This window comes from Cricetulus griseus, chromosome 4, assembly GCF_003668045.3.
Source record: "Cricetulus griseus strain 17A/GY chromosome 4, alternate assembly CriGri-PICRH-1.0, whole genome shotgun sequence".
NCBI lineage: Eukaryota > Metazoa > Chordata > Mammalia > Rodentia > Cricetidae > Cricetulus > Cricetulus griseus.
The window spans coordinates 169631750-169646388 of NC_048597.1; the positions used below are offsets into that span (position 1 = coordinate 169631750).

The 14639-nt window shown below is 51.5% G+C and overlaps 1 protein-coding gene across 1 annotated transcript in view; it reads right to left on the reverse strand.

The window, feature by feature from the left end:
* Ccdc33 (coiled-coil domain containing 33) overlaps positions 1-14639 on the reverse strand; it is a 94981-nt gene that overhangs the window by 4947 nt on the left and 75395 nt on the right. Inside the window, 1 exon segment of the mRNA XM_035444219.1 lies at positions 264-426. Coding sequence (XP_035300110.1) covers positions 264-426 — 163 coding nt within the window.

Sequence of the window (14639 nt, forward strand, 5' to 3'; positions counted from 1 at the left end):
GCTAGCTTGAGAGTAGATGGAGGCAAGGGTACCCCGGCTCTGAGGTTTGACTCAGAGATTGTAGTTTTTTGTTTTCCCTCCTAAGATGCTATAGTTGGGCAGATTGTACAAGTGTCTCTACAGTGGGGAGGAGTGAGAAGGGTAGGAATCTCATGCGACACACAACATCTGGAGAAAGCTCCCTATCACCCTGGCAACGAGCAGTGTGAGCCCCAGGCTATGCTCAGCTCAGAGCCTGGGCCCAGCAGGTATCCAAGGCTCACCCAGGTTCTCCTCTTCAGCTCTGCTCTGCTCCTCTTCTATGCTCTGCTGGGTCAGGTGACTCCTTAGTGTGCGGTTCTCCTCCTCCAGGATGTTGGCTTGCCTCCTCAATGCCAGGATGTCCTCTGCCATCTTCTGCATGGCCCGCTGGTAGTTGTTCATCACCTATGGTCCCATAATCCTCAGCTGAAACTTTACTCCATGCCTAAGCCCCCAGGATTCCATTCTACATCTGTACCCACAGTGAACACTCTCAACTCAATGAGCAATGTCAGCCTTGGGTTGGCCCCAAGTCTTAATGATTGTCTAGAAGAGTGGTTGGGCATGGTCCCCATCTCTCCTGGCAGAATTAGGACAGCCACACTAATGGGACCACAATGATTCATATGACACCAGGGGTTCCTAGGGCTCAGGAATCAGGTAAAGAAGCCTGCAGGCAACACACCCAAAGCATGAAGCCACATTTGTGAGTAAGTCATATCTACGTCTTTACCTTCTCTCCCCTTCAGATCCCTCTTCTAACCCAGCTCCTTTCCAGAAGAGCATCTTGGACTGACCACGGAAGTCACTGGGCGGGGGCGGGGGGGGGGGCGCTGACCTACCATCAGCTTCCCAAACAGCCCAGAATCCAAGAAGAGACACCAAGTAGACCCTGGAGACTCAGGTAAGATCTCAAGGTCAAGGGCAGGATCCAGATACAAGATGGGGGAGATGCAGGAGGTGAGGGCAGGAAGCTGACTTAGGTCTGGAAGGGCAATAATCATAGTGTTGGTGTTCACTGGGCTTCCCCCACACCCCAAGCCTTCTGCTAAGTGCTTTAGGTCTGCATCCAGCACCCCTCCACCCCCCGCAAGCCTATGCGATAGGTATTGTTATCATCCCCGCTTTACAGAGGAGGAAACTAAGGACAAACCCTAGAGAAACAATCTACTCAGTGACAAGAGCAACGGGTAGTAAAGTCAGGGTCTGAAATTCAAGCCTGCTGGTGCTTGAGTCTGTTTTTGTTTGTTTGTTTTTTACAAAACTAAGTTGGCCCGGATATGTACAGGACAACTGAGCTGAATTTTTGTTCGTTTTATGTGTGGGTAGATGTGCCTGTGTGGGCACATGTGTATTCAGCCTTGGGTATCAACCTCAAGAATGAGAACCATTTCTTGAAATAGGACAACTTCTCATTTTTCTGGACCTCATGAATTAGGCTAGATTGGTTGGTCAGTGAGTCCTTATGCTGGGTTAGTAAACAATCACCAATCACCGTGCATGACATTGACATGGTACCGGGCATTAAACTCAAGATCCTGTGCTTGCAAGGGAAGCACAGAATATATCAGTATGAGAGAGAGAGAGAGAGAGAGAGAGAGAGAGAGAGAGAGAGAGAGAGAGAGAGAGAGAGAGAGAGATCCAAGATCAAGCCAGAAAGGCCCTGGAAGAGGATGGCTCAGAGCAGGGCTTGGGGGTGAAGAGGGAGGAGGCAAGTGTGCTCTCTGAGTTACCGGTGGACTTCCAGGCTCTGGGAAACCTTGCTCCTGTGGGAGGACCTCACAGGCCTAGCCTGAATTGCAGGCCCCAGAAAGGACAACTCTATATCCAACTTTCCCCTGGCTTCCTGCTGCCTGGTGTGTGTGTGTGTGTGTGTGTGTGTGTGTGTGTGTGTGTGTGTGTGTGTGTGTTCCAATTACATCCCAGCTATAGTCTTCCACCTGCTGCCTGGGGTGGGGGATCCAGCTATATCCAAGCTATAAGTCTCCCACCTGCTGCATGATGGGGCACAGCTTCTAAGGGAGGGGTCCCCAGCCAGCAGGATCTCATCAGACACCACTTGTCATCTGCCACTGCTGTCTAGCCTTCTGGCTATAGTCCCTCTGACAGTGCCACTGCTGGCTCTATCTCCCTAGCATCTGCTGTGGTTTCCCCAGATCTGTACCCATCTGGCATCCTCAGCTAGGGTGATAACTGGGACCCTGGACCTGGGACCACACACGCACATGCACACGCACACGCACACGCACACGCACACACACACACACGCACATGTACACTCATGCACATACTTACTTTGGAGTCAGGGACATGTGTGGAGCTTGGGACTTCCTGAACTCAAGTTGGATTTTGCAGATTTTGGGGGAGATGACACTATTCTCAGTCTGTCTCAGTTCTGCTTCAATGGCTGTTCCACTCAACAGACCCTCCTGGCTTTCTTCTTAGTACCCTGGACCTGCTGGGTGGTCTTCACTTTATGGCACATCCCATGACTGACTGGATCTAGGGCCCAGGGCTCAGCTGGAGGAAGTCTCTGATAGTCCAAAAGAGGGGACTCATCTCCTGTCCTTCCCTAGCGGCTTCAACCTCTTATGCTGCTCTGATTACAGTAGTCCCAATGGGGTTATTGGTTTCTAAGGTTATCGCCTCAACACACACGCATTACTATGTACATGTTCAAGAATGCTTCCTTCAGCAGTTTGTAGTCTTATACTATGGTTTCTCTGGTGTCTGGTGTAGTTGTATGGAGTGTCCTAGAATTAATTGTCCTGGCACAGAGAGAAGACCACAGACTCTTGTGAAATGAAGACATCGTGTGGGAAGTTAACGCAAACTTAACTGGGATGGGATGTGAGCATGCACAGACAAGGAATTCTCGGCAAGAGGTTGCTAGCCTCTTGGCCTACCCCACAGGGACTGGTCGACCCACTTCTCATTCAGGAAATTGTCATTTTTAAGAGCCCATTGTTCCCCATCTCTGCAGTTTGGGGATGTGGGGGAAGTAAGCATTGCTCTATTATTTATACCCTCCCTCAGAGACGAAGGAAACAGATCATAGCAAGGGAGGAAAGGACAGAGAGAGGCTGGCTTTTAGTGAGGTGGCCCCTGCCTCAGTCATCAGGTCCTTCTAGAAGAGGGTCAGTGGGTCCTGGGGAGACTACTCCTTGAAGATTAGCCCCATCTTCCTCCACAGGCTCTTAGCCTAGCCCTGCCCGTTCTCTGGGAGTGAGGCCTCCCTAGGGAGACAATGTGGGCTCCTAGTTAATCCTCTCTACCCCAGCCAGTGCTCTATTTCTGTGGGAATCTCAGCTGTCCCCATTTGCATGGCCAAGCAGGAACCTTGGCAGCACAGCTGGGCTGGGAAACCACAAGGTTCCAGCTGGTAGCCCTGACCTCTGGCCGCAGCCTGCAGCCGGGCTATCTTCAGGGCCATGTTCTGCGTCACATTCCAGCCTTGAACACACACAGGACACCATGCTCCAGATCCCAGATTCTCCTTATGATCTTGCTCTCTAGTTACCTCCTGGGGGAGGGACAGACATGTTCTCAGAGGCCCTGACTCATGCCACAGTGGCTGACTCCGAGTACCCTTTGCACTCTCCTTCCCTACTGACACCGCCCCCCCCCCCCCCCCGCTAGGGTTCCAACCCTCAGATCCCACCAAAATGAGAAATGTCACAGTGCTAAGTTCTAGTTTTTCCCCTGCCCAAGAGTATCGGCAGACTTTACCACTTCCACAGAACCTGTGGGCTCGGGAAGTGGCGTGGCGGTCCTTCAGCCGCAGCCACCAAGAACTAGTGAGATATGGGGGCAATAGGAAGGTTAGCCCTGGCCTGGCACCAGTTATGTAGTTGGAAGGTCCCTTGTACCGTCACTATACAGATGGGAAAACTGAGGCTGGAAGTAGTGTGCCCAAGCCACTGTCACAAAGCCTGTGCCCAGGGTTGGAGAGATGGCTCAGAGGTTAAGAGCACTGATTGTTCTTCCAGAGGTCTTGAGTTCACCTCCCAGTAACCACATGGCGGCTCACAATCTATATGGGATTTAGTGCCCTCTTCTGACATCCAGGCAGACCACTGCATAACATAATAAGTCAATCTTTAAAAACAACAATACCAAAACAATATGAAACAAAGCCTGTGCCTAAAGCATCACAATATCCCCCTGGGTGGTCAAGGTTTGCAGAGTGCCACCATGTACAGCTCTGGGCCACAGGGAATCATGAGCAGAGCTAAGTTAGAATGTCACTGCCCACAGTGGTCCACCTCTATACTGAGGGGGTGGCAGACGCTTCCTGTATCTGTGGCAGAGGGGTTTCTAGGAGGCCTGTTCCCAGCTTAGTAAGCCTGGAAGGCTTCCTGGAGGCAGTGAGGACCTAAGCTTTTCTTAGGATACGGGGGTGTACCTAGAGGGAGGGGCTTCCAAGCAGAGAAGTTGTGGGGAGGGGATGGAGGGGGAGAGCAGAGCAGGCTAGAGAAGTGGTCTCGGGATCCTGGCCTCTGCTGCGGGAAACTGAAGAGATGTGGGTAATCCCTGTCTTCCTGGGTGGAACTGCATGAAAGGTGGGGCCAGAGAGGAAGACAACTGGAAAAGAGCTGGGTGGCAAAGCCAGGACCATAGAACTCCCTGAATAGTTCTGGGGCTGTGGAGGGTAGGTAGTATGAGGCTGAGCCAGGATCTGGGTTCACCAGGCCTGTTTAACCTCTGGCTCCAGGGCCCAGGGCCCTTGCTGGTGGGCACAAGATGCTGGTGTGTGGTTTGCCTTTGCTGCCGCCAGAGGGCAGCCGCCTCCCGCTAATGCTGCTGGGCTTTCAGTCTGCCCCAGGCTCCTGTTGCAGAGAAAGCTTGAGTATTAGGGTGTTTTGTTGCCCTCTAGCCCGACCAACTGATGATCCAGATGTCCTTCCACAGAAGCCAGAGAGGTACAGTGACTTGCCTGAAGTCACACAGCAATTTTTGAATCTCAGTTGGGTCTTTGGTTAGCTCTAGGGCAGATTATGGGCCTAAGGCGTGGGGCAGGGTTTGGGACTCGACCTATAATGAAACTAGCTCAACTTCTCCCACAGCTGAAGACACTTGAAGCTGAGCCTCGTGCACACAGGACAGCTGGGAAGGAAGGGCAGTGGTTAGAAACAATTGTCCTTCTCCCACACATACCCAAATCCCTGCAAAGAGAGAAAAGTCTTCTACCCAACTAGCACATTTCATGAACACTTAGCCCAGATGGAAACCTAGAGGTCCCATGAACGGAAGCTCTCCCCTAACCCTTAACCCTGAACTCAAGTCTAAGACTAATAAGGGCTTTGCATGGTCAGGCTCTGGCCTGGTTTCCCCCGGTTGTAACCAGTCCAAAGGTGAGGCCACTCCACTCTCCTCACTGAGGAAGAAACTGGACCAGAGAAGGAGGGGCTGGATGGTCTTTTGCTTCACTCCCAAGGGGCACAGGTACAACTAGACATCTATGAAAACAGTGTTCTGTGGAACTTAAGGAGTGAGGCCTGGCTGGAGAGGACCTGAGTGCTGTTATGCTCGACTCTCTTCAGCTAAGTTAACCACTGTATCTCTTGGCTCCCAGTCACCTATTCTGTTCTACACCTTCAGCTCCTCCTCCAGTAACTCCCTCCTGCTCTCTGTTCTCTATAGCTGGGAACCTTCCTTCCTGGTGGAGCAGCAAGATGGTTCCTCTCATGGAAAGGTAGAGACTAAGTGTGGGTCCGGGCAATCTGGCTACTGGCCTTGGAAGTGGGAAAATTCTTGAAACTCTTCCTCCCCCGTCTCTCTCCTCCTCCCTCCTCTATTGCAAAGCCCATTGTTTTCCCAGAGAGAAGCCCAGCTAACCAGGGGGAGAAGGAACCCTGATAATAGCTTCCAAGTCATTCTCACTGAGGACACATTTGAAGCTGCACCTACTCTAACCAGCAGCCACCCCTGACCCATACCCAGTGTGGCACTGCTGTCTACCAGGGACCCCTCTCCCTAACAGTTTCCCAGAAGCCTGATAGACTTCCTTGCCTTTCTGCCTCTCTTAGGTAGCCACCGCTCCTGTCACCCTTGTCATTTTTGGTGGGTCCCATGGGTCCCTCAGAGACCTTTCTTGCTAACTTTGTATTTTTAGCACTTTAAAAAGGAATGAATCCCATTTCTTGAAATAAAATGGGACCCTTTAGCTTCTACAAACTGATGCTGGCCTTGCCCATTTTTCGAGAACAGGAATTGGGAGTCCACTCCAAGGAGCAAGGCTGCTCCTGTACTCACAGGAGCATCTGGTACCACTGGAGCCCTGGTTCCTCTGTCCTTGGTCTACCCAGAAAAACAAGAAACAAAAAACCCTCCCTTCCTAGCCATGGTGGGTAGGACAACTATCAGAACCAAGAGAAAACCGAAGCTCTATTCATTTCCTAACCTTAGCACCACCAGGGGGCAGGCAAGGGACCTTGAACATCCCATTGCCTGGATGGGGACACTAAAGCCCAGGCAATAGGTAGTGGCCTACTGGGGGACTGCAATACAGGATTCAGAGGGCAGCACTGGAGAGGGCTGGGTCAGGGACCATCTCTGCAGTGGGGCTTTGGCTGGGGTGAGAAAAACCTTGGTGGAGGCATAGCCTGAGAGGGTTCCTTCTCTACCTGTCACTACTTGCAGTGGCCCCAGTTTCCCAAGCCTGAACTCAGCTCTCTTCGGGTGGGAAGGTCCTTGTCCTTAGAGAGCTACTAGCAGCAGTGTGGGTACTTGCTATGCCTAGGCCACCACTCACCTCTGGAAGTACAACTAAGAGTAAGCAAGAGGCAAGAGAGGCATCTCTGGCCAGCAAAGGCCAGGATCACGAAGTTGGAGCCAGGAGTAGTGTGGGCATGGGGGTCAGACTTCCTGGAAGTCACATCCAGCCTTCTGTTCTTACTTTTTGCTTTGAGGTCCCCTCAATTTCACAGTCTTTAAGGTTCCACTCTGCCCCCCTTCCTCCAGGAAGCTCCTGGGCAACTGTAGGATCAGAGCCTGGACTCTGTTGCAAAAGTGGGACTGGAGTAGATAGAGGATTTGGGCTGTGAGAATAACTGCATCACGGATTAGAGGCCAGCACAGTTGCAAGGGTCAGGACATCAAATCATACAGGTGCACTTCATAGCATACGTGTGGACCTGGCCAGAGAGCTGGAGCAGACCTGGCCTTCCCAGCGTGCCCAACTAGCCAGCCTCAGGAACTCTGCTTTAGCACAGAGAGCAGATAGGAGTCACAGCAGGTTCTAGAATAGAGGACCTACTCATCTGAAATCCTGTTCCTCCAATAATTTCCCTTGGCTGACTGACAGCTGGGCCCCTGAACCACAACAAATCTATGCAAAGTGCTATTGCAAATAGTCTCCCCTGCTCTATAGATAGTGCCCTCCTGGGGAATGGGGACACAGTGGCTTCTTTACTCAGTCCAAGGTTACAGCAAAGAAACAAAAGAAGCACATTTTCTGTTCTGTTCTTTCCCTTCCCAAGTAGCAGAGAAAGCTTTTATGCTTGCCTTCCTGAGGCTCTGAGGGGCTACAGGGCCTTGGGCTGCATCTGACCCCAGCTCCTGTCTAATTGGCCCCCGCAGGAGCCAGGCTGGCTAATTGGACCTGGCTAGGACCATGGGGCTGGGGCTGGAATGGGCACAGAGGTATGTGGAGCTTTCTGGAAGATGCTATCTAGCTTCTTGCTCCCCATGCTCTTGTCCCCAGGCCTCCCTCAACCTTGCCTAGCATGCAGGGCTCCAGTTTGGGCTGGGCTTCTCCAGGAAGACCCAGGCCACAAGAAAGCCAGGGTTAGTAGCTTAGAGCCCTGCCTCTACTGATAGCAAGTCGGAGCTGACCTGGCCATTGTCCCCAGGCCAGGGAAGTCTAGGGCTCTGGGTGCTCAGGGGGCGGTAGAAGGGACAGAGCTCTCCCCAGAGTGACTCTGACCACGTCACAAGGAATCCTTCCCTTTGGTCACCTCCTTTCCCCCTGCTTTCAGAAAGAGGCTGTCTCTGGTTACATTCACAGGGTGGGGCCAAATCTGGCTTTCCCTCTGTCTTTGTCTGCTGCAGTCCCCCAACTGCCTGAAGTCCCTGTCTGTAGCTTTGTGGTTTTTTCCGCACACTAAGGGTGCTGCCTTCTGGACTGGAGCTTTGGGTTCTTACCATATGCTTTGGTAATGGTTAGAGTGAAAAGATCACCATCATTAACCCCACTCCACCTTGCCAAGCCCTGGCCTGCAGCTAGTCGGCATCCTTTTAGATGCCATTTTTGCTATCTCCACTTTCCCCCAAAGCCCACACAGATTGAGGTCTGGAGATAGATCTTCAGGATACCATAGCTAGGGTTCAATTAACTGGAGACAATGCCACTTAAAGGGTTTCCCCATCAAAGCCCCATTTTCCTCCCCTGGGTTCTGAATGTAGGTTCTAGTGGCCTGGGTTGGGACTGTGGATCCCATTCGAAGGTTCCTGAGACTAGGACCATCTAGAAGTGGTGGCCTAGCCCTCCCCCACCTTACTTCCGACTCACACAGACTCTGGGAATGCCTCTGCTGGTTGCCTGGCAACATACCCCTACACACCTGCAGCTAGAGGAGCTGACCCATCTCCTGGAGCCAGAGGTTATGGGGCAGACTTACAGAGCGGCTTTCAACCAGGCCCAGGGCAACCTTGGGGGCTGGGGGGGCTGGATCCCTTGGCTCCCCCATCTGTGTTGATAGCAGTTCTGTTTTCCAGGATGGGTCCTCAGGGACTGTTGCTACAACAAGTGTCTGCTTGGTAACTGGGCCCAGCCCTGAAGCTAGCGGGAAGCAGACCATAGAGCCTCTTTCTTTTGTTCTGGAGTGGGGGACACTTGGTTAGGGTGATAGTATAATAAGGCTAGGCTCACTCCTTGGTCAGGGAGTCATAAGGAAATAACAGGCCTGGGGAGGACCATGTGAGTCCTTGGGGACCTTAGGCTTCTGATACCACTACTACCTAGAGCTCCTCTCCACTTTCTGTCCTCCAGCTCTGTTTCCCAGTCTGATTGTTCCCTTTCTGTCTTCACTTTGTTCCCTTCTCAGGCATCTTTTCTCCCATCAGCCTTATCCTTTGTCTCCTTGTGCCTTCCGCTGTGCCAGCCCCCAGTAGCCTAAGTCAGGCTCAGCCTTCCCTCACACCCCACCCATGGCCCCAGCATTCTCTAGATCTGCTTTCCTGATGGTCTGGACAAATTCCTTTCCCTTTAGTTCAGTGCAGACATGGGTGGATGTTTTTTGAAAGGAACTCTCTAGGAAGCAAAGGAAAACAAACCCAAACACCCCAACTCACCACCTAGAAACGCCGGGTCCCAGAGGCAGAGCTATTTATCCCATTGAGCCTGGTTACACCCCTCTTAGGGCATGGGGCACGGCGGTAGTGGTGCTGCTTTTAGCCTGTCTGTCCCAGACATGTGTGACTTAAACCTTTTCATGCTAGGACCCCATCATAAGCCAACAAGATGACTTGGCAGGAATGGGAACTTCATGAAGATGTAGTGCTAGTTTAATGAACAAATAGGGTTCTCTGGAACCTCAGAATGGTCTCCAAGTTAGACACCTCTACTTCAATATCTCTATTGCCAGGGGCCTCTGTCCTCTGTCAGTATTGCAGGCATATACTTGAGTGCGAGAAGACTCACTTTTGCTGGTTTGCTGGCTTCATTTTTCACGTATTTTTTCTTAGTGCAATGAGGATGGGCAAAGAACTTGGACTCCTGGCCTGGTGAAGTGGGAAGACTGTGGGCCCCGCTACTAATCTACTCAGACAGGTCACTCAATACCTCTGGGCCTCAGGTCCATTCTGTGAGATGGAACACACTGCTGCATCCCTCAAATGGGGGCTGTCAGGGAACTGCATGTAGGCGTGAAGCTCCAGGTACACTCCATGCTACATAGGAGTGGCTCCAGAAATAGTATTTCTCTTTTGTGTGACCCCTGGGGGACTCTGGAGGGCCCAGTACTTTCCAACAGAGAAGTGAGTATGAGGCTTGGTGTGTGGTCACATGCCTCCAGGACAGTAAGTCACCCAGCAGGCACTAAATACAGGCTCAAAACCACCCCAACCCTACCTCTTGGCTTCTCCCACTGGCTGCTGTCTCCTGCTGTGCACCTCTCTCTCCCACAAATCCAGGGCCAGAAGCCCAGGAGGAGGACTTCTGCCACTGATGGCTGCCCCCTCTCCAGTCAGCCTTCAGCTGTTGTCCCCAAGGGACCCTGGACCCCTTGTCTGCCGCACTGCCAATCGATCGAATGTTCTGCCATCCTCGGGCGTGCCATGAATTTTTCATCAAAAGCCTGTAGACTTTGGGAAATGCACAATTAGAAGCACCATCAATAATGTACCACGTGGAGGCATCCACAGGGCGCAGCCAGGCCCCAGACGTGACTGTCTTCCAGTCTGCTCTGGCAAGAGACAGGGCCCTGAGTGCACCCTCGGGGGCCCAACTCTGGATACAGAACAAGTACAGCTGTTGTGAGAGAGAGAGGTAACCACACCCTTGGCTGCTTGAGCCAGCTGCTTGGAGCCTAGGCCAGCCATAGGAATACTAGTCTGATTTGGGGTGTTTTGTCAGTAAAATGAACACTGAAGAGTACCCTGAGCTAATTCCTTGACCCATAGAGCACAGTAAAATGCCATGCAGTTATATGAGGACTCCAGGTGGCTTGCTTTTGTTTTTGTCTCTCTGGACCTAGTGACTGGCTTTCCAGGATCCCAGGAAGCAGGTACTAGGCTAGGTTGAAGAAGCAAAGACAGCGAGGCTGGAGATGTTGGTGGTCCCTCCCATAGCCAGCCCTGCACTCTTAAGAACTCCAAGGTCAAAAGACTGTGCTATTGGAGGGATGTATCTGTGCGTACCTGTAATCCTAGCACTTGAGAGGCAGGTAGGCAGAGGGAAAGATGGAGGCTACCTAGACTACACAGAGTTCCAGGCCAGCCTGAAATACAAACTGGAATCCTATTTTGGAAAAAAAAAATTCCATGCTGAGGGCAGAACCAGTCTATTCAGAAAGAAGAGTTCAGTGATGCTGCCTCATCTCGGTTCTCTGGGTGGCATGCTGAAGCCACCAGGCCATGGTTTGGCCTGCCCCATCCACCCAGAGGAGCTCCTGTACTGTCCTTGCTTAACAGAGTTGGATGTGGCTTCTTTGCCTCTGCCCAGTCCTATGACCCAAGTGTCCCTGCTCTCAGAGCAGGGACCTGTCAAATCCACACTGTGGAGAGCAGAGCAGGAACCAGACTGGAAGCCCTGTCTCTTGGCTCCTGAGACACCTGTGCTCTAGGATCACTGGGTGTGAGAACGGGGCTTCCTCTGTAGCTCTAGGATCCAGCCTGCTGGAGTCAGGTTGGGGGAAAGGGTTACAGGGACCTCAGGCCAAGTTTGGCTCACTGGGTTGAGGAATTGGGTTGGGGAGGGAGGAGGAGGAACAGGAAACCATGCTTTTGTCTTTGGTGATCCTAGACTGACCTTCCTTGAGAGTCTCTTGGTTGCAGGAGGAGGGTTGCTTGTCTGCTCTGCAGCCCATCTGAGGGGGAGGCAGGCCCAGCAGCTCTCAATGAGGATGCATGAAAAGCGCAGATGGTGCCAACAAGTGCAAATTAATTGAGCAAAGCCTGTGTACACAGGCGCTACAAACAGGCGGCTGACAGGAGGGGAGGGCCTTGTGGGGGACAGGGCAGGGAGCCGTGAGAAGCCTTAACGAGCACTTATCGATGATGTCTCCCTGGATCCACGGCCTAGAGCACAGTTATTGACAAAGCCTGTCTATAAATCTCCCAGCCATGTCTCCAGAAGCCTTAATTACGGGGCCTCATTACCCTTCACACCTCTAGGCTCATGGGGACCATCGTGGCCAGGGGTGGCTGACAACACTGTGGCTGACCCATGACAACCTTGCTGAGCCGTTTCATGAAAGGTGCCCGTCTGGGATGCCTGGAATAGTTTGGGGCTATGTATCTAGTAGAGCAGACAGGATTCAGCCTCCCAGGCTAGAGGAGAGCTCTAAACTCCTGATCCAGTTTATCCAGTTACTATTGACTCCAATGAATATCTCACCTCTGTGCCTCAGTTTACTCCTGTACCAATGAAGAGAGGACTGTAAGAAGATTAGGGGGCGAGTTCTATCTGTGCCTAGCACATATAATATGAATGTGATGCTATCTGGCCGTAACAGGACCCTGGGGCTCTTCTGTTGCACATAACATTCCAGTACTATGAAAGGCCATCCAAATCTGAATAGAGGTAAAACACAAGCGTTGTCCCAGCCACAAAACAATGGCCCAACCTCTCCCGCTCCTGGCTAACAGAAGCGACTACAGCAACTTCACCAGTGACAGTTTTAGCCTCACTCATTTACTCCTGCCTTCTAGGTGTGAATTAGCAAGAGGATAATTATATCCACTCAACCCTCTGTCCCTTTATCAGCACCACTGACTGCCATTACAGTCCTGTCTTTCCCACTGCACTCAGAGAGCCCTGGGGCTCCTTACACCAGCCACTCAGCTGACCTGGAGGGGGCAGCTGTGTGCTCCTGTGGGGATGGAGCATCACCCATTTACTCCTTTGCACATTCTCTTTAGGAGAGCATGCTGTCCAGGCTTTAACTGGAGGCTGTTTTTTTTTTTTTTTTTTTTTTTTTTTTTTTTTTTTTTTTTTTTTTAACGACCCCACCCCCCATCTTGAATTATTCTTGTGAAGCTGTGTGGTTGTTGCTTCCCACTCATTGTCTCCAGGGAGTCATCTGGCCAGAAGAGAAAGCCTGGGTCAGAGGCTATGGAAGAGAGGAATTCTGGTGCTATCTGCCTGGGGAAAGGAGCCCTGGCTCCATATCTGGGCCTTTTGGAGATCCAAAGATCCCCTTGAGCCTGGTGGTATGTATGTGGATTGGTGGGGGAGCTGAGGTGACAAGCAGGGGGCTCAGCTGTCATGGGTAGCTGGTGGTACAGTGGATGAAAATGAGACCTGGCTCCCTTGAGCATCTTTTAGCCAGTTTTGGAAGGGTTCATTGAAAAGAAGCACCCTCTTCCTGGGAGCCAGGAGGAGCAGACTCAGGACAGGTGTGTCCATCCTGTAGCCCCAGGACGTATGCCTTCCAGAATAGCAATGGATGTGGCCCAACACCAAATCATAAACTTACTCAAAACATTATGTGTGTATAGTGATACACACACACACACACACACACACACACACACACACACACACATCACCTATGTGATATATGTATAACTTGATTCTACTTCTTGAGTCTGAATTTTGTAGATGATGGTATCTGTCACAGAGTTAGAAGGTTGGCCACAGTTGCTCCACGGGATTTCTCAGAGGACTCCTGTTTGGAGATGGGGCATGCCCCACTCACCTCCTAAGCTGTCCCATCCTCTACCTGGGCTGTCTTTTAAGGGCTGAGTCGACCACCTATTTGTCTTCATGTAGCTCACCATTCCCGCCTCCAGGCCAGGCCCAGTTGTCTCAGCCCTGTGCTACTGAAAGCCTCCATTTCATCCAGACTGTCCACAGGCTCACACAGTGCTTTAGATTGTGGTGTCCTGGGCAATGCTTCTAGAAATCTTGTGTCCACCTTGACCTGTTGGGGTTCCAGCCCAGGATTCAAGAGTCCTTCGAGAGTCCCATCTCACCTGGCCTGTCACTTAGCCTTTTCTGGCCACTCTCCCCCTCATGCCTCACCCTCCCTACCCCAGAGAGTCTTCCTGCAGCACCCCCTTCCAGTGTTATCCCTGCTAAGGTGTGAGGGTTAATTTGAGTATCAACTTGGCAGGACCTAGAGTTACCTAGGAACCACCTCTGATAAGTCTGTGAAGCAGTTTCTAGTTTGGGTTAATTGAGAAAATCACCCCAGTGATGTCACAATTCCATGAGCTGGGTTCCTGGGTAAACAAAAAACGGGAAAGGGAGCTGAGAGCACTCATTTCTCTGCCTCCTCACTTGGGGTGTCACGTGACTTGCTGTTTCCTGCTCCTGTTGCTATCAACTGTATCCTTAAACTGGCCCAGGATAAAACCTTCCTTTTTGCCAGGCATTTGACCACAGCAATTCGATTCTGTCTTCTTCCTAGGCTGTGAAAACCCAGAGGGACAGGCTTAATGGACATCTCAGTTAGGTGTCTGCTGGTGTGATGAAACACCATGACCAAAAGTTACTTGGGGAGAAAAGGGTTTATTTCAGCTTACATCATCTGGGGAAACCAAGGCAGGAACTCAAGGCAGGGGCTTGGAGGCTAGAACTGATGCAGAGGCCATAAAGGAGCGCTGCATATGGCTTGCTCAGCCTATTTTTTTATACAACTCAGAAGACCTGCCCAGTGGTCACTGCTCTCTGTGGAATGGGTCTTCCCACACCAATCATCAATCCAGACAATACCCCACAGACCTGCCCATGGGCCAATCTTAGGGAGGCATTTTCTCAGTTAGGATTTCTTCTTCCCAGCTATGTCTAAGAGATTTGGGTAAAACTGAATGAAAATCAGCCAGCACAATTGCTTTCCCTAGGGATACTCTCTTTGGAGTGTCAGGAAATGTTCCTTGGCCATCTCAGGCCCAGGTCAGTTTTATCAAGCTTGCTTGGTGTCCTGCCTCTGTGCCATGCTCTTCCTTTCCAG